The 21,882-nt window shown below is 42.6% G+C and overlaps 1 protein-coding gene across 1 annotated transcript in view; it reads left to right on the top strand.

Annotated features, from left to right (window-relative positions):
* The window catches only part of ERGIC1 (endoplasmic reticulum-golgi intermediate compartment 1), a 61,289-nt gene extending 39,672 nt beyond the window's left edge, over positions 1–21,617 (top strand). Inside the window, exons 4-10 of the mRNA XM_075509734.1 lie at positions 241–335; positions 986–1,110; positions 3,635–3,739; positions 7,733–7,793; positions 9,014–9,114; positions 11,857–11,979; positions 17,785–21,617. Of these exons, the coding sequence (XP_075365849.1) occupies positions 241–335; positions 986–1,110; positions 3,635–3,739; positions 7,733–7,793; positions 9,014–9,114; positions 11,857–11,979; positions 17,785–17,892 (718 nt within the window). The 3' untranslated portion in view covers positions 17,893–21,617. The remainder of the gene's footprint in view (positions 1–240; positions 336–985; positions 1,111–3,634; positions 3,740–7,732; positions 7,794–9,013; positions 9,115–11,856; positions 11,980–17,784) is intronic.
* Positions 21,618–21,882: the final 265 nt, after the last annotated feature.

The raw sequence follows: 21,882 nt of genomic DNA, 5'->3' as shown, positions 1-21,882 counted from the left end.
GGGGACTTGTTTAAAGCCTCCTGCACTTGCCAAGCAAGAAGTAAACCTAAATCGTGATTTGGCCCCATGCACCTGTGGAGGGCTTTTCATGCTCTCTGTCTTGTAACTCTGCTGCAGCTGTCACACAGTCAAACCCCCTGCTTCAAAGTCTCCTTTTTTCCCTTCCTATGCAAGATGTTGGGTTTTTTCCTGTGGAAAGTAGCTATGCGCCTGAACCTACCTGTGTTTTCTGTCCTCCAGAGTTAATGAGCTCTATGTGGATGACCCAGACAAAGACAGCGGAGGTAAAATAGAAGTGAATCTGAACATCAGTTTGCCAAACCTGCATTGTGAATGTGAGTACCCCTTTTCACTTACCAGTTTTTCTTTGTATTTTAAGTAATACTTGAAATGGGCCCAGACTGGTACAGTGGCCCTTATTCTGTAATAGGGTAGATGGGAGATCAAGTAGCTGCAGCCTTTGCCAATACCCCATTGCTTTCTGTTCCAGGCCAGGACACCTGTCTTCTTGGACCCTGTGCTCGCTCTGCAGCCCGCGTTAGTGGCTGACCTCCCGTGCTGGCTTCTTTCTAAATTTCCTTTCCTTTTTTCATAGCAGCCTTTTCGTGTCTGGGAGCAAGAAACCTCCCAAGTTTCATTCGTAACTCTGAATGCACCAGCTAGTTGTTGGCTTTTCACAAATCACCTGTCTTGTCTACCTGAAGTTTTTCTGTTTGTGTAATTGAGATTGCAGTCAGCTGGCAGGATATGAGGGGTATATTGGGGTCAAATAGACAGTCTGAAAAGTTTGGTTACAAAGCTCTTTCTGAAGAGCTGGTATAACAATTAATATTTGACAAATGACATTACTAGCACAGTTTAGTCAAACGTCAGGAAAAAAGATGTGGATTTTTTCGCAGTAAAAGCAGTGCATGCTTTTCCTATGCAACCTTCCTGTTTTTTCTTTTGTTTTGATTTTTTGTCTCCTCCCTTCGCACCCATGCAGTAGTTGGACTAGACATCCAAGATGAAATGGGAAGGCACGAAGTGGGTCATATTGACAACTCGATGAAGATACCTCTCAATAATGGGGATGGCTGCAGGTTTGAGGGCCATTTCAGCATCAACAAGGTGAGTAGAAATGACACTTTGTGAGCGTGTGCTGGCTGGGGAAATGCTAGCAAGATCCATTTGTAAAATGCTTATGAAAATCTGTGTGTCAGTGCCTCTCCTGTAGAGTGTATGTTCATGTCTCTAATCAGTGGTAAGGTTAAGTCTCTCGGTGCTGCAGAACAGCGTGGGGAGAAGAGACCGGGTAGTCAGACCCACAGAGGATGTGTTAGATCAGGCTTTTTCTTCGTTCTCCGAAACAGGTAATCTAGGTAGCATTGCTTAACAGCAGAGAGCAGCTCTGTGTTGCAGCCGGCGCTGTCTCTTTCGGGGTGGCAGCCTAATGTTTAGGGGATGTATGAACTCCCTACAAATGCCAAATGGCTTCTATGTTTACTTGTCGTGACTTCTGCACCTCCAAAATGTGACTCACTGTGCAGAGGTCTTTGGCAATATCTTTATCCAAGTGCTCTTTTGTTCCGAGAGCTGCAGAATGACAGGAATGTTCCCTACTAGAGGGTGCCAACGTAACAGAAGTGGGTCTGTGCTGAGATGTTTGGAATACATGCACACAGCCTCTGCGCATGCTTTGTCGGGATGCTCCGCTTCTGTCTCAAAGAATGAAAATCCAGGCCTGGAGGAGGCTCCTCTCTGGGATGGGTGTGTTCAGAATTGAATAATCTTGCTATGTAATGCTGGAGATGACTAGCTGGGGTGGGGGAGGCAGTGGTGGGGCCCACTGATGTCCTCAGAAGGGCACACCCTTTATTCACGCCTCTTCATGTACCACGGGCTACAAAATCCTACTTCCTTCTTTTCCTCCCAGGTCATGTTAAATCGCATCTAAAAATAACAGGCAGAACCTCTTACTGATTCTGTGGCATGGAAAGGATTAGGGACTTAAAAAGAGGTCGTTTCTTTCCTCGCCTCTAAGCCACAAGATTACTGGCAGCTGATAGTCCACAAAACTGGGAAAGGGCTTCTTGAAAGGTAGTTCTTGTTCTGTTAATTCCCAAAGCACAGAGTTGAAATACTTGGGGTTTTGTCTGCTAGATGTGGTGTGTTCTGCTCACCAAAGCAACTCAAAAGGGTGTTGCTGTATGTGGCAGTGAGGAGCTCCCTTCGCTGCTTAATCTGTGAAAGGCCACTAACTGCGTTGTCTCATATAGTGATTGGGACTGCTGTCAGAGGGAGGGGACCTGACCCAGGACTTCTGGCTCTGAAAACCTGAACCTCTCATGTATGAGCTGGAAGTCTGCAGTCCCTTGGCAGAAATTGTAGAGGCATCTATATGAGCTGATATCTGCAGTGGGACATAGCCAGGCTTTGAAACTTGGCCAAGGGTTACACTTGGGTGTTATTCTCAAACCTGAAGAGGGAGGACAAGGTAACAGCGAGATGATTGTGTGTACTACTTACTGCAGAGTCTGCCACCCTGTTTACCAAGCTTGTGTGTGACACAGCTTGTGTCCACACCTGAAAGTGTTCCCAGGAGTGCACTGCTGTTCCTCAAGTCATTTAAATTAGCTTTCCTGAAAGCACATGGAACCGGCATGTGGCCTCCCATGGCCCTGCTGGTGAGGTGTCTCTGCAGAGAGTGCAATGGGCACCAGTTGTATAACCGTCCTCCCACTCTTGTCTTAGGCCATGTCAGATTGCTCCCGAATGTTGCTTAATTTCCCAACCTTTTCTCGACAGGAAAAAATTCTTGCACCCTCCATAACAGTGATTGAGCTGAATCTGCTGAAAGACTTCATGGAGTAGGGCTAGTGACCTGAAAAGTGTGTGCATGCTAGAGTGATCCTGTCAGGATGACACCAGTGCTCATTTTCTGTCTTGGAACTGAGTCCTTAGGTGAAGTCTGTATTTTTCAGAACTTTGTATTTCCCTCTGTTTAAAAAATTACAACCAGAAAATCCTGTACTTGGAAGGGCTATTGCCAGGGCTAGAAGCTGAAGATCTAGCTCAGTTTGTATGGGAAGCCCCATTGGTTCTGGTGGGTTTTTTTCTCTTTATATATAAAACTAATTCTTACACACAATCTTCTCAAATGTAAGGTTGTTCATGGCCCATACTACAATAAGAATATATCCAGAGCTTTCTTGGGTTGTTCTGCAGCAGTGGGCCCGTTTACAAATGCGAGATGTGGGAGTAAAACATTAAGCAACTGTTTGCTGCCTGTCAGAGACATGAATCTTATTTTAATAGGGATGAAAGACATAGCCTTAAGTGTTAGGAATCCCTAAAGTTGGGAGTGATCCACTCATCACCTCCTAGTCAGCAGCAGTAGCAATGTGAGGGTGCCAGCCTCTTGGGCTGCAGGATGTAACCGATCTCTGCTCTGTATGCAGTATGGTGGTGTTGGTCAAGCGCAGGAAGGTATTTCAGAGCCTTTCTCTGACATGCCAGAGGTTGTCCACTGCTAAGTAGGTACAGCCTGCCAGGGTGGATGGATCCAGGCATTTCCGCTTCATATCACAGAGCCTAGCAATGCCTTGAGGGATATAATGTGAAATCCTTTCTTCCTTGTCTTGACTAATTTTAGGTCCCTGGTAACTTTCACGTGTCAACGCACAGTGCCACTGCACAGCCTCAGAATCCTGACATGACTCATGTCATCCACAAGCTCTCATTTGGGGACAAGTTACAGGTGAGTTCTCTTCCCTGAAAATTCCCTGGCTCTAGGGGAATGAATGCAATGAGAGTGACTTTAATATTTGACACTTTGGTTTTATGGAAGGGCCATGTACAATGTGGGGAGGACATAAGAAAGGACTGCCTGGGTAAGCAAGCCCATCCCTTGCATTTGTGCAGTGTACACTCAGTCCAGAAGAGTTCACAAACTGTTCACATGCCACCACTTCAGGAAGGAGCAGCGTTCAGTCATAGAGTAACTTTGCTGTTTTCATCTGAAACTGAAAGTGCTTTTGGAAAACTATGTGGCTATCTTCCTGCAGGGAGTAGAAATGAGGATTTATGGCTTTGCAAAATCATGTGCAGTACTGTTTTCGGTATTAATAGAGCAAACAAATCTTGGCTGCCTTTGCAGAGGAACAGTGAGTATACTAAGGGATGATGTGTGCTTGATGTGTGCTTGATGATGTCTTTACCATGGCACCAGTCGAGTTGTTTTTAATTCACTTCACTGTACTTGTATAACAGACACCTATTAGTCAAATTTGTTCTGTGAAACACAAGTTAGACTTAGAACTGCCAGTTCTCTGCTGGGAAGAAGCTGAATGTGTGCACTTGCCTAGTGGATAGAGTTTCACCAGGTGTTGCAAGTTATATAATAATTCCTGATTTCTCAATAAGGACAGATTACAGCACTTCTCTAGCCTACTTCCAAGGAGCTAGCATCATAGGTGGGAGTTATATATGTGCACACCCAGTTTGCGACTCACCCTAAACATTGCTTACCCATAGTCTCTCTGTAATCTTCTTTCCTCAGCACAGACGTCTCATTAGTCTGCTTCTTGTACACCCACTTCCAAAACCCTTTTTCATGCTAACAAGTCTAAGCGTTGCTTTGTAGTCTTCTGATTCTGCTCGCGGCATCTTTTAGGAAATATCTTGTGTGGGAACGCTGAAATATTAGCATATAAATAAGCTTGGCTTAATGTCTGTAAAGCACACTGAGATTATGAAAAATATTAGGTAAGTGCTAATAGGGAGTTCTGCAGTTTGCGTGGGAAATCAGTGCTCTAAGGTAGCGTTCCCATTGTTTTATCATGCAGTCTTTGAGTAATGGAGCTGAAGTGCGAATCAGCATGAATGATATGAGCAGCCTGGACAGTTGGGGGCAAAGGAGCAAGCGTCTTCAGTTCTGGTGGTGAGAAACCTGTCTAGCAAACATGTAGTTGGCTCCTGATTTGGACAAGTTCTGATTAGTATTTTCAAAGTTCAAAATAACTACTCATCATCTCCACACACAAGAATGGAGCATGTAGGTGCTGCTGATCCTGTAGGCAAACATGAGTTCAACAGCACAAATTAAAGAAGGATATGTTCACTAAGCAGGTGCTACCAAGACTCAGCAAGCAGTGTAGAGAGCCAGCAAGTATGGAGAGCTTTAAATCTGTCTAGATACACCTTTGAATATTTTGGGTTGTCTCCGCCTGCTTTGATGTAATATATGCTCATATTTTTTAAAGAGGGTGAGGAGCTTCTTATTCGCTTGTGTCATGTGCTGGGAGTTAGTTAGTTCTTACCAACTCAGCTAGAATGATCCACTAAGGTACGTGCTGTCTTCTCCAGAAAAAACAATCTGTTTGAAATAGAGATTTAAATCTTGTCTGGCATTAAATGAGCTTCAGTTCTTCAACAGTAGTTCATGCACAATAGTGGTAGACTTTTTGTAGATTTTTCCCTTGTGTAGATGAGACCAAAATTCAAACCAATGAGGCTCTTGCATGTCAGGTAACCCAGTAAAGAGAGAGATGTCGAAAGTAGGAGATTATACGTTTTTAATCATAGAATTCTCTTGAGTGCTAGATCATGGTGTTGAATAATCCTAGTTTTAACCTTGTGACAGGTCTTGTCTTCCCTTGATAGTTGCAAGGTTGGAAGTTATTTTAGCCTGCTGTTGGACTCTGCCTGAGTTATATGTCCAGTCTTTGCATGTGTTTGTAGAGGTTAAAGCCTAGGGTCTTCAAGGCCCTGACAGGCATCTTTGTGAGGTCCATGTTGCAGGAGAATAAAGTGTTGGCACTGTTAACGACTGACTAGCCTCCTGTGCCACTACTCCAAGCACTAGATTTGGCCTTGGTGGTGCAGGACAGTTCTGAGAATGTCTGGCTAAACAGGCTTGCTTAAGTTCTCTGTTGCAAAGCAATTTTGTTACTGTGGCCAAAAGCTTACTCCTTGTTGAAGTCCCTCCAGGTACTTACCAAGGTACAAACAAGTATGTTCCCCCAAGGAACACACCTGTGCGCTTTGTAGAGCAGAGAGTAATTAGCAATCTACGGACAGCAAGTATTGTAATGGGAGTCCAGAATATTCCACAAGGAAAATCATGGTAAACCATCAGACTGGGAGTTACAAATGCCATCCGTGTTGCAAAGACAAGAGAGGCAGATGCACCAAAGGACATGATGGCACAGAAACAGGCACTTGTGGAGGTGTCTGGTGGCTTTGTCTGTGTGGAAGCTCTGTAACTCGCAGCTTTGCAAACTCACTGTGTAGAGAGATGCAGAGCAGACAACTTTTACATATAAACAGAAGTGTGGATGCTGGGAGCCAAGGACAAGAATTTAAGTCCAAATATACAGGTACCTCACAGGATAAATACAGTTGTTTGCTGAGTAACCACTCAAATATTTACTGTTAGAGTGTTTGAAGTGGACCTTAAAGTCTCTGGCCCAGATATGCAATAGGAGACTTACTTCTCAGCTGTAGCAAGAATGGAACATAATACTGTAGCCCAATCCAGAGACTTCTCTTTCTTCGTATGCTTTTTACAATGAGTAAGGAATATGCGCAGTCTGCATGTGTAGTTCGGAACGGTCGCTGTTGTGTAGAATATTTGAAATGCTGGCAGACTGAAAGGGACTGTAGGAGGTTCAGCTGTTGCTTTTGCTCTGTGCTTGTTACCAGCACCTTGCCAGTTGAACTTGCTGATGATTTTGTCTCCCTAGAATTTCCTTTCTCAGGAGAGATACGGATTCAGGTGCTGCTTCCTCCAAACCATCATCCACTCTGTAGCATTCAGAATAGGGAAACAGCCATTAGGATGAGACAAATACATCCACATGCTATCAGTTGTTGAGACGGTCTGGGAAAGAGATTGCATTGCCCTGTTAGTGAGGTGAAACTCTTGTCACACCCATGACCAAATACTTCTTCCAAACTCTTCTTCCCTGTTGTCTGGCTTAAAGTCAGGAATTTCTAGGTTGTGGAGTTATTTGTCCTTTCTGTATAGCTTACTGTACATTATGTGAATGATGCAACCTCTAATCTACAGCTGTTGCTGTGGGGTTTTCCCTGTCTAGAGAGTTGACAAATTGATTATTCTGTTGGTGGACATCAGACTCCAGATCATAGTACGTGGAAGGCATGGGGTAGAAATCCTGTTATTCTGGGCAAACAGATACTTGCACGCCTGGGACCAGCTGAAGGAAAAGCTGAATGGATGGCAGTGTTGGCATGTGTACTTCCCATCTCCAAGGGCATAGCGTGTGTGGTGTGAAAGCTGGGCTAATGAGTTAAAGCTGTACAAGCCCAACTGCTCTGACATGAGCTACCTTTACAGGAGAACTCTTTGAGTTTTAACCTGAATATGACTCCCATTTATTTCTCTTTCAGCCTGATAAATGAATTTCACAGTTAACTATGCAAAGCTCTTGGGAAATATCTCTCAATGGAATTTCACAACTGGCCTCTTCCAACTGCAACTCCTTTAGCTTTGGAGTGGTTTTGGAGTTTCATCTTGTAAGGCATTGTGAAATCAACTTTTTTACTTGGAACCAGCCTCTGTGGTGATGATCACTGGAAGATATTTCAAGTCATCTTTTACTGGGTTGAGGCTTTGTTTTCGGAAAGGTTGAATCAGGCTGATCTCCTTGTTACAGGATAGGATAGGGAAGCAAAGGTCAAGAGTACCAAGCCAGAGCATAGTTTCTTCATACACCTTTTTGCTTTCCAGGTCCATAACGTTCATGGAGCATTCAATGCCTTGGAGGGAGCAGACAAACTCAGCTCAAATCGTACGTATTCTCGGTGATTACAGGTCTCAGCCACCCTCTGCAGGAGGGAAAACAGGGCCATTCATGCAACACTGGTGTATTGAGAAGTCTTTAATCTGCCTCTTTAACCAAAATGATCCAGACATTGCTGACTGACATTTCCATTTTCTCCAGTACCATAGAAAAGTCTTAGCCCAAAAGGTCTTTTGCAGCCCTTCTGCAACCTCGACATTATCCCCAGCTCTGTTATGACCATTATGACCGACTCAGAGTTACTGAGTTTTTTATCCATATCATATTCCTATAGCTTCCCTTTGCTGCTGTCACCACCACCAGAACTTTTCCTTGTTCTTGTGTTGCAAGTTAGCTCTTACCTTAAGTTCTACCCTGTGGCTGGAAGGATAGACATTTTCATTGCCCTTCTTTATGATCAGCAACACAAAAAGAAATATCCAGTGCGTGCTACAATTCAGCATAGTTTTTCTCCTTCAAGTGTTCAGGCTCCTGCAGGATATCAGGCTTGTCCACTTGGAACAAAGTTTCTATGGCTGTTCCTGAAGATAGATAATTGTGGTGTTTTGTTTTGTTTTTTTTTTCTCCGGGAGCCAAATGTCATTGTGTTACACTTGGCCAAAGGATCCTGCAGAGAAATCATTTAGAATTCTGTTTTAGAACTGTTTCAGCAGACACAGTCTGCTGAAAATGGCACAAGCCATTTAAATAATGAAAAAAATGAATTAATAATTGTTAAGCAGCTGTAGGAGAAGGAAGAAGAGAAGGAAAGAAAGATGGGTGCACAAGGAATGGGACTACACAGGTTGTCATGCCTCAGCTTTTTCTGTCAAAAGAAGCTCAGTGAGCTGCAGCTCTAACCTTAGCAAGTTCTTGATTTAACCAGGACAGCTTTTTGTGGTGCTGATAAGTTTTGTCATTTATAGCTGAAGCAGTTAGGAAGGTTCAAGTGGCCCAAACTCATCTGTGTGGGTCATGGTGCTGCAGAAGTCTTAGAATGGTGGGCAGGTTCTGGTGTCATCTGAGTACCTTACAAAGTTTTGTACAAAGGACATAAATGTAGGATGTGAAATTGTCACTTTGTCACAGAACCTGAGATAAGGAGGAAGGAGATACCTTTATTGTGACTTACTTGTTTTAGTTGATTTCACACATTTACTTTGAAATGTTAGGTAGGCTGTGATTCCTTTTTCTGAATGCTAACTTATACTTTCCTTCCCTGACCGCAGCTCTTGCATCTCATGATTACATATTGAAGATAGTCCCGACGGTGTACGAAGACATGAGCGGCAAGCAGCGATACTCATACCAATATACTGTAGCAAATAAGGTAAAGAAGCCGGTAGTTCTCAGAGAAGCTCCCCATTGCAGCCCAGTGGATGCATGGAGGATCTTCAGTCATCATTCCTCCTCCCTCTTGCTCCTCTGCTCCGCAGCCATGTACATTTGTTTGTAGGTGAGCAGTAGCCTCTGCTGGGAGAAGGAGGAACTGAAGCTCTTTAGAGTGGGCCTTCCTGTTGCTCCTGGTGCTGGCATTTACCACAGTTGGGATTGTGAGGGCTTGTTAGAGCAGGTGGTGGTATTTTTTTAATTCTAGAGAAAGGTATTCTTACTCCTGACTTTCTCATACATCCGTTTAACTGATCTAGATTTCTATAAATTGTGTGGAATGTTTTTACATGTTGCAGGAGCTCTTGTGATTGGAAACTGCAGTCCAACTGAACATACAAAATAGCACTTACATATGGTTTTATTAATAAAATAGTTTCAATTGTGATGGATGTATCAGACAAATAAGTTAGCAGAGTTTTTAGGTTTTTACAAATGTTGATTTCAGGTATTAAGCCACTGAACCTGCAGCAGCAAATATGTACTGGTTGACTATTTCACAGTGCCTACTTTATTGTCGTGGATTATGATAGTTATTGTAACTTTATAATTCTTAAATTAATTTACATTAAATGTGAAGATATTTGTATTTTAATAATACAATGTATTGAACTTAAAAAAAAAAAAGACAACCCTATTTACCTTTTAAGGTAAAAAGCCTCTTTGAATTTAAAATGATTTGCCAGTCAGGTGCTAAGTGAAAGTCCAGAATCTGTTTATAATATCTAATTATTGCTAGTTTGGCATAACTGAGAATCAAGCACGCACTCTCATAGACTAGTTCTCACATTAACGTTCCTGTCTAGTGACTTTTGGGCTTGCTTGTACAGTGTGTCCCAATGATTTGGACGTCTCCCTCTATTCAGATTACAATGTATTTGTTCTGCTTAATGTCACAACTGTTGTTCTGATAAGACTCTTGCGACGCAAGTTCTGAAAGTAATTTGGAAAATAGACAGCAGGAGTTTCTGACACTTCTGTGAGCGTGGCTGCAAATGGAGGCGTTTGGCCAAGACACTGACTCATTAGGGCAGGATTGCTGTTGGGGAAAAGGGGAGAGGAAGGAAAAAATGAGGTCAGTTCTATCAAAACTGAAGTGCAGAGAAATAGTGCTGCCTCTGCGTTTTCTTCTTATTAAAAACAAAAATTCTCTTATAGGTGCTTTAGTCCTTGACTCCCATACTGATCAGTGGGAAACAGAAATCAGAAGCCATTGGAATAGTCTGGCACAGATTGACTAGTATGAAGAGATGAATAGAGTCTTAAGTGTGGACTGTCTGTCTCCTCTCCCCTTTTACCTCCTAGACCCTGTTTCCGCACTTCCCCGGATAGCCACTGTCCCAAGAACAGAACTTCTGCTACAGAACTTATGCAATAAAAGCCCTGAAAATATTATGACTAGGGATTTTAGTCGCATTCTGTTTCTCTTGTTAACCATGGGGAAAAAAACCTAAATAGAGGGAAATTTGGGATTTATATGAGATTAATGAAGGAGATAGATGCTGTTTCACTAACTCCCTCTGAGCTCACAGAGAGTAAAATTATCTTTTTTGTATCATGCTCATGGGATTCTTATTGCTTGTCCTTCCTTCATCTTTCTGAAGTATATGAGGTTGTCTTTGCCTCTGTGTGAAGAACTAAAACAGAAGAGGTCATCTAAGTTGGCAGGCACGTCATAGGGCTAAAGAAGGGAAGAGCAGCAGGGTAAAGAGGCAGTGTGTGCCATGCTGGTGCTGATGGCTCTCATTAGATTGCTGAGTCCCCAGCCTGCTTTTCTTTGATTTTTCTTCAGTCTGTCATGATAAATGTCCTGATCCTTGAAACTTGATATATATTTCCACTGAGAGCACAGACAAAATATTAACTCAAAAAGATGTGACTTTTGATACCAAGTTGATGTTAGTATCTGTTCTACGTTGGCATTGTGCAGTACATCTTGTTGGGGTGTTGTCCTGTGGCTGATTGCACTGTACCTGTTATTAAAGAAATACATTAAAGGAGACTATCACTGACAGTCTGAAGATGTCTCTCCTGAACAAGCTTGGAATATTTTTGAACCTTTGCCAATAATTTTCTGTATACAGTTTCATTTTGGCTTTCAGCATGATTTTTAAACATGGTTTAAACATGGCTCTACGTGATTCATACTGAGTAGGCAAAGCATTCGTATTGTTGGTCCCAATGCGAAGGGGGCCTCACAGACAGGAGCTGCTGCTTGCTATTCTGAGTGCATGGACAAGAAGGGATTTTCAGGTTCTTGCAAACTAAATTCTGTTTGTTTGATGAATATCACAGTATACAATTTACATACTGACAGTACAAAAACTTCACCTGCAACGACTTAGAGACTGCTTGTATTTGATTTCTCTAGTGTAGATCTGTTCTATTTAATGATAGCCTTTCTATTTACTTCTGTAACTTTGAATGAAGGTGAGAGTAAGCACCATCACTCTCTGTTCCCAGCTATATCATTATCAGACTGTAAATAACTTATTTTCCTATTTGATAAGGATGGGGGGTAAGCAGTCATACAGGAATTAACTGTTTGCTTCTTTCACTCTGATCATTAGTATAGAACAGTGGAGTAAGGGCCAGATCCACAGAAGCAGTTTTACTGCAGACACTCTATCTTGAATGAGATTGCTCACATTTTCTGCCATTTTTCCCCCACTTTCTTTTCTAGGAGTACGTAGCCTACAGTCACACTGGCCGCATTATCCCAGCTATCTGGTTTCGTTACGATTTGAGTCCCATCACAGTGAAATACACAGAGAGGCGACAGCCTTTGTACAGGTTTATCACATCGGTGAGTTACTCTAAACCTCTCATTCTCCCTTCTCCTGCCTGCCTCTCATTTCTCTTCTGAACATTTCTTGTCCAGAAGAATTGAGTTTCTTCTTCAGAGCATTGTGACATGATTGAAATAAAGCAGTGCATCACCGCAGTTGTACTGAAGTGTGAGGTAACTTGTAAGCCCTATGCTCTGACAATTTGATTTAATAGCTAGGCACAAGAAGAAAGAAAATTATCCTATTCCAGAAGTGCCAAACTCTGTCTAGGCAGGATGGGCGCTATTGCGGCATGTCAGAAGCTTGGAAGTAAAGCTAATGTGGTATGCAGTAAAGCATGCTGCAATAAACTGTCTCTCTAATGATGAGATCTAACTTGCAGAGAATGCAGGGCAGTTGTTTTACTCAGTGCTGCTGCTTGGCTTAATATGGGTATGCCAGTTCCAGGCAATTACTCCTGGGTAGAGGTGGAGAAGACCCTCATTATCAAATTCCAGAGGTGTTTTCCTGACGAGTTATGTTTTGATCTATCCAGATAACATCCTGCAGTACTGATCTCAGCGTCTATAACAAAACTGTACTGTCCAAACTGCTAGTTGGGCAAAGAGCTATTTACAGATCTTCCAGAACTTTAAAAAATGTGTCCTGAGGGAGTTGGCTTAAAATTTAAGCTGCAGTCTGCTGTGCCAGTGAGGCATGGTAGAATGTGAAGTAGTTGATAAATTGACTGGAATGAAGACCTCGGATTTTGATTTTTAAACTGTTTGAATATTTTAATTGGAAGTAACATAAACAGTATGGCTGTGTTGCACTTACAGATTTTGATTTTGCAGCTTCTGATAAACACCAAGTTCCCTTCACTTCGCTTCAGAAATGCGTGTGATCTCTAGCATACACAAATACCAAGAGAAAGGGGCTTGAAGCAAAATCTACATGTCGTGGTTTAAGACCTTCTCTTCTTAGCACGTCTGTTTGGTTTTAAAACATAATCCTAAAAAAGGTCAAACATCAGCATTTTATGACTTGGCATCTCATACTGCCTCTACTTCTTTCCCTAACAATATGCTCTCATATGCATAGGTTTCTTACGCATCTTGTTGGGGGTGAGGGTGTGGAGGTGTTTTTAACGGGAAACAGTGTTTGGAAAGGATTGATAGTTGGCATTATTCTTTGTCATGTCCATTGCTACCATTGATTTACTGCTAATATGCCATTGTATGCCTATAAATAGCAGTGGAGTTTGATACTGTGCTTCAGAGTTTACATAAAGAGTCTGCAGGAGAGGCTTTCCTCAGTGATTGCCACAATGACCTTTTGGATTTGAGATGGCCCCAGCTAGAATTTTGCCCCATCCTGTCTGTAAAGTTAGCCAGATGCGTGCTGGCTGCTAGACTGCTGAAGAAGAGTTTTACGATTGTTTTTTGTCTACTTTGTTTGATCTTATGAATGGCTCTCAAGCAGCTCACTTGGGGCCATTTCAATTGAATGTCCTTCCTATGGAGACGCGTGGTTGACACTGATATCTGCAGTAGCTGTTACGCAGTACGTCAGACAGGTGCCATTCCCTTTTCAGACGTGGCTGACTTAGAGGCAAGTCCTTGTTACAGATGCTATACTGTGGCTATCGGTCTGGACCATCTGGCCCTGGTACAGATGACCTGCTCTTGCTCTCATTCAGGCTAGGAACGTTTTACAGTAGGGCAGCCTTGGCTCTGTGTGTGCTATGCTTAAAGCTGTACAATGTTCTAGGTGGCATTGAAAAAGTTGGAGGGGGGGAGCAGTGCTGCAGAGGATCAAAACACCTTTTGTCCTAGGTTTCCTTGCCCTGTTTTGATGACATGATCTGTTCCGTTGTCCTTTCCACTGCTTTAGCCCCTTCCTGTATCTCCAGCGTGGCCTTTTGCATCACAGTTGCTCTGGAGACCAGCTAGTGGTAATCAGCACTGGGCTGAGGTCCAGGCAGAGATTGTGCTGGGGCATCTGGAGTCGTTGCCGAATGGGGCTGGCCGTGGAAAGCATCAGCTTTTTCTGAGCTTAATCTAAAAACCACAAGAGGGGCTCTAGGGTAGAGGGGGATCACCTGCAACTCCTTTCAGTGAGCAGATTGTTTACTCGGGCACCCGTGTGACTTTCAGTGAATTTAAATGGGGGAGGGTCCTTTGGGCTTGAAAGGGACTTTAGCAGTTGGAGATATAACACAGTGTGTGGCTAAGTGTGGCTGCCTGTCAGGGGAAACGGTGTCAGTGTTGGAGAGAAGGATACGCTGTGGAGGCATGATCCCATGTGGAGTGATCAGATGAGAGGAGGGTGTTGGCTGTTCAGCAGAGAGCCAAAGGAATCTCATTCTGCTGCTGGGAAGGTTATCTGATGCTCTTTGTTAGTAATGAGTTTGCCCCCCAAAAACTTCAGCGCCGCTAAGAGCAGCATTATAGCACCATAAGCAGTGTTCTCAGGTCTTTTGTGTTCCCAATGGACCCTCTCTAACTCGTGCCTGCTCCTTGGGTTTTTGTGGTATGAAGAATTATCCTAATTTTCTGTACCATGTGAGAGGTGCTTCCTGTGCAGGGCAAAAGGCATTGGCTTAGCACAGATTTTACTTTACATGTCACGCTTCAAAACATTCAGTACTAAATAAGATTTTGTGTTGCTTGTGGGTCAGTGCTGCCACTGTCACTGTGCTGTGAATTTGCAATGGATCCTGGGGTTAACCACAGATACCTGGCACAGTGTTAAACACAGTAGTTTTTGCCTGTTAAACCGTACTGCTTAAAATCAAGGCATCTCCCCATAAAGAGAAGCCATTCATGGCCTCGTGGTTGAGGTTATGGAGCAAGGGGGAAAGTTTCACTGCTGAAAATTTATGAGTTCCTGTAAGTGGCCAAACTGAAAGAAGGTTTTATGATGAGGTCAGTCTAGGGGCTGGGGAGGGAGAGCAGGCAGAAAACAAGCCAAAGTTCTGGTGAAGCATTCAAAATCCAAAGAAAAGAATATGATATGAGAGGATTCATCTGCCCACTAGGTATGAAAAAAATTAAATTGGAAATAATGGGGGGGAAAAATGGCTGCAGGGAGAATTATTTCAGCCATGGGACCTGTTACCGACAGGTATCATAGACTCAGTCCTGTGGCATTTTTAAAACCAAGACAGTGTTGTTCTACAAGATGTGCTGCAGGTCATGCAGAACTCTCTGAGTAGGATTCTGCAGCTTACTTTACTAGGAATTACCTGGGGGTCTTACTGGTTCCCTCTGTCCTTAAAAGTAATTTTCAGATTTTAAGACATCCCAGAGGTCTCACACATCTGACACTTGCCTTTCTGTCACTTTCCTTGCAGCCTTGCCTCCTCCTACATATCCACTTGGGTTTTCCTTTAGACTTCAGCCTGCATCCCAGCCACTAACCTATAATCGTGTTCTGTTCAAAACCCTCATGTGTACCCCACGTTGCATGGTCTCTCACTGCTGTAATTATTACACTTCTAGATTCCTTTTTCTTCCTCTTTTAATGGTTGGGCCTGAGTCAAGCTGTAACCTCACGGAGCCAAATGCAGATCATTCCCTGTATAAAACTCCATTAAATATAAATAAGTTCATGATGCCTAACTTCCTTCAGTGCTGCTAAGGAGCAATGCTCCATACGTATTAGAACTGTGATGATAAAGAATTGCAGTGGTGCAGCTTCTGTGCTGACCTAGAGACCAACCCTGGTGCTGCCTTTTTTTTGTCACAGTGAAACAAGAGGGCTGTGTGCGTGCTGGGAGGCAGGCTACAAGCAAATGCCAGGTGTGTGTGACTCATAAACACTCAGCAGTACAGAGCTGTGCAGATGAATATATATTTTTTCTATTCCCCACCCCCTTACGCTGCTGCACTGAAATCAGATTTTCCTACCATATGATGCAAAATCTTAGTGTTGGACAGTTTTTCTGTTGTTTGCGGTGTAGCATCTCCTGTCAGCTGAGCTGCTGTGGACTGAAATAACCCAACTCCACTGTGGTCATTTTCCCTGAAAAGTCACCCTGCGTCATGCTCCGAGGGATAGCAAGGAGGGGGGCAAGAGGGCAGGAGCTGGAGTTGTCCCCTAAAAATACTAACTTTGCCTCGGGCTGGTGCTCTGGTTTTTGAAGCCTTTATCTGCTGGAATGCCAGCTGTCCTGCAAAAGCCACGTTTACTGCAGCTCCTCATTTCACCAAGCTCACTAAACGCTTATATCCCAGTTATAAATATGCATGTAAATGCGTGTTTTATTTCTTGCTGCCTTCGCTCACCATTAATGAACTGTTTGTGCTGTTGCCACCGCTAACTCCCTACAGAGCCGAACGCTGCTGCTCTTATGTTACTCTTTTGTCTGTAACTTTGCCTGTGGGGTGTAGTGCTGTGTGGGAGAAGAGATGTGGCATGGTGGGTCTAGTGTGGCACCAGTTCCCTTCTGTGTCAGTTGTATTGCATCTCCCTGATATCCTGCTACACCGGCTTACTGATTTTGGGTTCCTTTCTCTCTCTTGGCTTCTACCTAACAGCAAAATCCCCCTTTTCCTAGGCAGGCCCTTCTCAAAAGATAAGCTTTGTATCTTGTCCCCTTCTCACTGACCCAGTGTCTCTTATTCTCAGACCCCCACAATCCTACGCAATGTAAAAGACCAAATTAAAAGACAATCACAGTTATGAAGTAAAAAATGTGGGAGTTAAGAAATGCCAGGTCCTGTGTAATTATAATTTGGCTGTTAAACGTGATTAGGTTCCATTATTGTGTATCATACTTTCCATGTGAACCCTGCCTTGTGCAGTGCACGGGGTGGGGTGGCACGCTGTGAGCAGCGTTTCTTCTCATCCTACGGTATTTGTCTGCTGCCTTGTTACTAGCAGGTGGTTTGTGTTAACCCAGTCCTGAGTACAAGTCATACGTTTCCACAAGGACTCTGAAATGGCTACTGTCATGGTATTGAACCCTTCAAATGTGTTTTCCTTCGCAGTTGCTCTGGGAGGCAAGTTTGGCATTGTCCCCATTTCATAGATAAGGGAATTGAAGCAATGTGTTGGAAAGTCCATAAGTGGTGCCCCCTGATTTTTGGTGCTCCAAGCCAAAGTACCTGTGGTTTGATATGTCTGAATACTTTTTCGTTTTTCTAGCACTTGAGAACTGAAGTAGGCTGTTATGCTAATCAGGAGATTAATTTTTTCCCTAACTCTGTTCTTGAAAATGATTACGTGTTTTTACTGGTGTTTAAATAATTCAACCCAAGACATCTTGCATGGAAAACTTTGGCCCACAAAGAGTTAAGTTGGCAGTGCTTTTGTAAGCAGCCCTTGTAATGGAAAGTGTTAGACAGACTTAGCTGTAGGTGTCACTGGTAGCTAGGTTTCTCTGTTAGTCACTGTCCTTCACATGCTATTTAAGTGTCTTTTGCCTGTTTGCAAATGCTGTATCTTGTGAAATAGGGAAAAGACTACAAGGCCGTGGTATTTATAATAGAAAACAGTAGTAGGAAGATATGAGCAACACAGAGCTTCTAGAAAGCTTTGTTAGGTGGAGTTTAGCCCAGAAAGGAACAGCATTCATGCTGTAGGTTCCTAGGAGCTGGGATTTATGATTGGCTCAGGCTATGATGAGTTCAGGATAGCACTAAGTTATTCCACTGTAGGGAATGGTTTTCCTGAAATGATCGTCATGTAATTATGTCCCCAGTACCGTTACCTAGTTCCTACTGTGCTTCCAGAAAATACCCTAGCAGTAGGCAATAATATCCTTCCCCCCAGTTTCAAACTGCGTAAAAGTTTCCCTCGTCACTGACAAACCTGTTTCCTCTCTCTGTGCATTTCAGATATGTGCCATCATTGGAGGAACATTTACTGTAGCTGGGATCCTTGACTCCTGCATTTTCACAGCATCAGAGGCCTGGAAGAAGATCCAGCTGGGGAAAATGCAGTAGCAGTGAAACTCTACCCTAGTTTCCAAGGACAGGAGCAAAGATTGAGAAATCTACCACTACCTGTTTTTGTCTTTATTTTCTATTTGATTGAATCAGTAAGTTTTTCTCTAATCAGGCTGTTCAGTGAAGACATCTTCAACAAATCAATCAAATCTCCATGCATTTCAGAGCTCTGAGAGTGAAAAATCAATGGAATCAGGGCGTGGATTTCGATTCTCTCCCCCCAGAAGGAGAGGTTGAAATGCCATATATGAAATACACCATCAGATCTAAGTAAGGATGACAGTCTGTTCTCTGGGAGGTTCCTATGGCAGTGTACAAACTAGGTAATAGATTACAAAGAGTTGAGCTGTCTTGTGGCACTTTTTGGAATTCTGTTGGATTTGCATGATTAGACAATCGACTTTGTATAAGGCAAAATTATACATTAGGAAGAAATTCCACCCATGGTGCCAAAAAGGTGATGTATCTGTTGGAGAGGAGTGGAAAATGTTAGTCCCCGTAGCAAACTTTAGAGACAGAGGGCAGAAATAACATCAAGAAATGTTTTGTGCTTTTATTGAAAGCTCTTTTGTTCAGATATGACCTTTCTAATGAAATGAGCAAAAAGAAGAGGAAGCCTTCCCCCAGCTACCTTTTCCTGGGTAATCTGTGATCCAGGCAGTGGAGGGCCATTCTTTTACTCTGGATGTAAAAGTGGTTTCATTTCTTCCCAGAAACTGAATATCCAGTCTTGTGTTTACAGGTGGCATGAAGTAAAAACCAAACTGAGCAACACAGTTTTATGTGGCCTTTGCTTTGAAAGGGAATAGTTGTCTTTACAGCATTAGCTTTTATTCTTTCTTATGTTTTTTAAACACAGACCACCCAACAGTCTGGATTCTGCACTTCTGCTTTATTATTATTGTTGTTGTTGTTGTTATTTTGAAAAGGGGTTGTATATTCTATGTGTTCAGAAAAATGGTGCAGTCTTCTGGGTGGATGATGAGCACAGCTTACTGTCTTGCTTTGTGTGTGTATATTGAATACACCTGTCAAACACAGGAAGTCTGTCTTTTCAGGGTTTAAGGTGCCTCCCTTTTCCTTTAAAATTCAGTCAGGCATCTTTTCTGAGCCCTAAGACTGACACTGTTCACCCACAGGTACACCAGTAGCAGGGCAGGCATTCCCACAAGCTGGCCCCTGCTAGTAGAGGTTTTTTTGTTTTATTCCTTAAAATGGTACCTGAGCTTCCATGCCCATTCATTCAAGCCTTGTCTTCTGGGGCCTCCAATAAATGGAGGTGTGAGGGGAAAACTACTGCCAGGTGTGGCTTGCATGTAATGGTAGACACGAGTTCACTAAAATTAGACCAATACCCACCAGCACATTTTCCATAGCCTCCTAAATGTTCCTTGAGTAGTAACAGTCTCTGCATGCTTTGTAAATGTCTGAGCTGAGGATACACAAATTTTAAGTGTTCCAGGATGGATAAAAATCATAAAATAAAAATTTTTAACTCAATCAATGCTGTAAATTCAAAGGCGGGTGCAGGATTTCTCTTGGATAATATCTACTGCTCACTGCCCTTTCCTGGAGGCAAAAGTATCCAAACATTATGCTGTAATAATATGAATCTTTGAATATTCAGTGTTAATGCTAGAGTCAGATGCATTTCAAGAGTATTCCTAATACATGTCTGTTGAAATTGTCTCATTGCTTTGGAAGTAGGGAAGGTAGCCAGTTTTATCCACACACCAAAAAGAAGTAGCCAACCACCCTCCCCCTGCCGTCTTCTGCCCTGTAGTGACTTCGGACAAATTACAGCATTGGAATTTTTTCCCTGTTCTTATTATGGACTGATTGCTATTACTTTAGGTGTAAACTGGATTGTGTAACTTCCTGTAACTGTTAATGTATGGATAGATTTTATACATTTTTTTCCATTTACAAAAATCAACTTGAAAATGAGATGCTTGTCTTCATTTCGGTGCGTGCGTCCGTGTGCCCATGAGCGGTACCCACTGGATGGCGGCGGCTGCCTGGTGGGAGCTGGGATTTTCCATTGCAATTGCTTTTCTTGCTGGCTGAAGGATTTCCTCTAATCCTCTATGACCAGCTGAAGCTTGCAGTAAAAATGTCCTAGTTTTTCCTCTTGAATTTGTTGAGTCTTTGCTCACAGCTTGTGAACCCCGTGGATTACAAGGATGTCATTTTTAATATCTTAGCAGTGCATCCTTCTCCTGAGCTGTGCAAGAGAAGATCTTTGTAGCGCAGTGGGCGGTACTGTTAGTTTTCTGAAATTTCTTCTGTGGTACAATTTCTTCGACACAAACAAGCGAAGCTGGTTGCAGATTCCTTGTGTCCCTTGGTGTGTTATTTCTGCCCTTCTCCCCATCCTCTGCCTGAATTAAACGCTGCCTTCTGTGCAGTCCAGGCCAGTTCTCTAAACCAGACCAGTGAAATTGTTTGGCTTTTTTGGAAATAACAGTGCATGCTTCAGTGTGCCTGCTTTCTCTGCCAAAATGTCCACTGCAATAACCTAATAAATCACACTTTTTTGCTAGATGTGGAAACCAAATTGTACTCAAGTTCTGGCAAAACTGTGCTAAAGAAACGGTCTGCACCTTAGTTCTCTAAACCAGGTCTAAGCCTTTGAGTACTGCCAAGCCAAGGCTACCTCCTGGGTCTGCTGTAAGTTGTGGCAAGCTTGTCCTTCAGACGTGGCTGGCTTGGGTCATGTAATGATGCTGCATCATGTGTTTACAGAAGAATCTGCTCTTCATCTCTCCAAATGTGAAAGTGAGGTAGTTACTGTTACAGCAGTCCTGTCCTGTGCATACATGTCTCATTAGATTTCACTTTTATTTTCAAACACTTTCCAGAGACAAAATGAGCTTAGTTATCCTTTTAAACATCAGTGCAAACAAAAATAATTTCAAGCCATAGTGGAAGGAAAACCATCGATTGTAGGTGTTCATCCATATTCCTGATTTTGCTCTTTTGAGTCAGTATTTTGACAGAAGTATTTGTGGTTTTCCAAGACAGACATCCCTGTAGGAAGTAAAATATTTAGAACTTGTATATATTCCAGTTTAAATAAGTCCCTCTGAAGCTACACTTCGTCATACGGTGAGAACTTTGTCATACGGTGGTGTAGGATGCTTTGCAATGGTGGAGTTAAAATTTTTAGCTCTAGGGAAAGCTGTGCTTAGGTATATTCTAGGCAGTATGTGGACTGCTGAAGATTATTTTTTAAGAAAAAAATGGAAATGGGGTAAGAAAAAATTGGAAGGTATGCATTTGTGAATGTTTGATCTTATTTATCAAATACTGGCATTCACCTAGTGCTCTGTGAAAAGTGAAATCTGCAGTGTAGATAGTAAAGTCTATAGTTAATTTCTGAATAGTTCTCATTTAAAGTTTTCTATTTGTGTGACACACAAACTCTTGGGGCTGAAAATGACTGTGATGAGTATCTGCTTTAGAATAGTCATTTGAAGTTTCAGATGAAATATGTCAATGAGGTATTTCTCAGTAGTCCTTAGAAGAAAGGAGAGAGGAGCAGGGGAGGGGGGGCATAGTCCTGTAGTATGTTATGGCAATGTTTAAAGCACAAGTCTTTTGCATTTTTACAGTGGAGCTTTTTAAGGAGTTCTGGCATTTCTCTTTTAATTTGCAACCTTATGTTAATAAAATATTAGCTTTTTTATTTCTAGAATTAAAAATAAAACTCTCGTGTTTTGGCTTTTTGTTGCACTACTATTGCAAAATCAATCTAAAAGGGCTTTTTTCTTTTGTTTTTAATTATTATTTCAGTGAACTAAGCGTTATCACACAATGAAATCACTGTAAGCCAGGTCACTGTGTAGAAAGTTAACACGAGGCTCTTTTGTAATCGGCACTGAGTCATGTCTGGACACTCAGTGCTTGGTTTTGAACAGTACCAAGTGTCCTAACCTCCATTTTTTTAATGAGAGGTGAGTGGACTGTGCTTGGAACTTGCTGGGT

This window comes from Mycteria americana, chromosome 8 (genome assembly GCF_035582795.1).
Source record: "Mycteria americana isolate JAX WOST 10 ecotype Jacksonville Zoo and Gardens chromosome 8, USCA_MyAme_1.0, whole genome shotgun sequence".
NCBI lineage: Eukaryota > Metazoa > Chordata > Aves > Ciconiiformes > Ciconiidae > Mycteria > Mycteria americana.
Note: the sequence above shows the minus strand (reverse complement) of the source record. Positions and strands in the feature narration are given on the sequence as shown.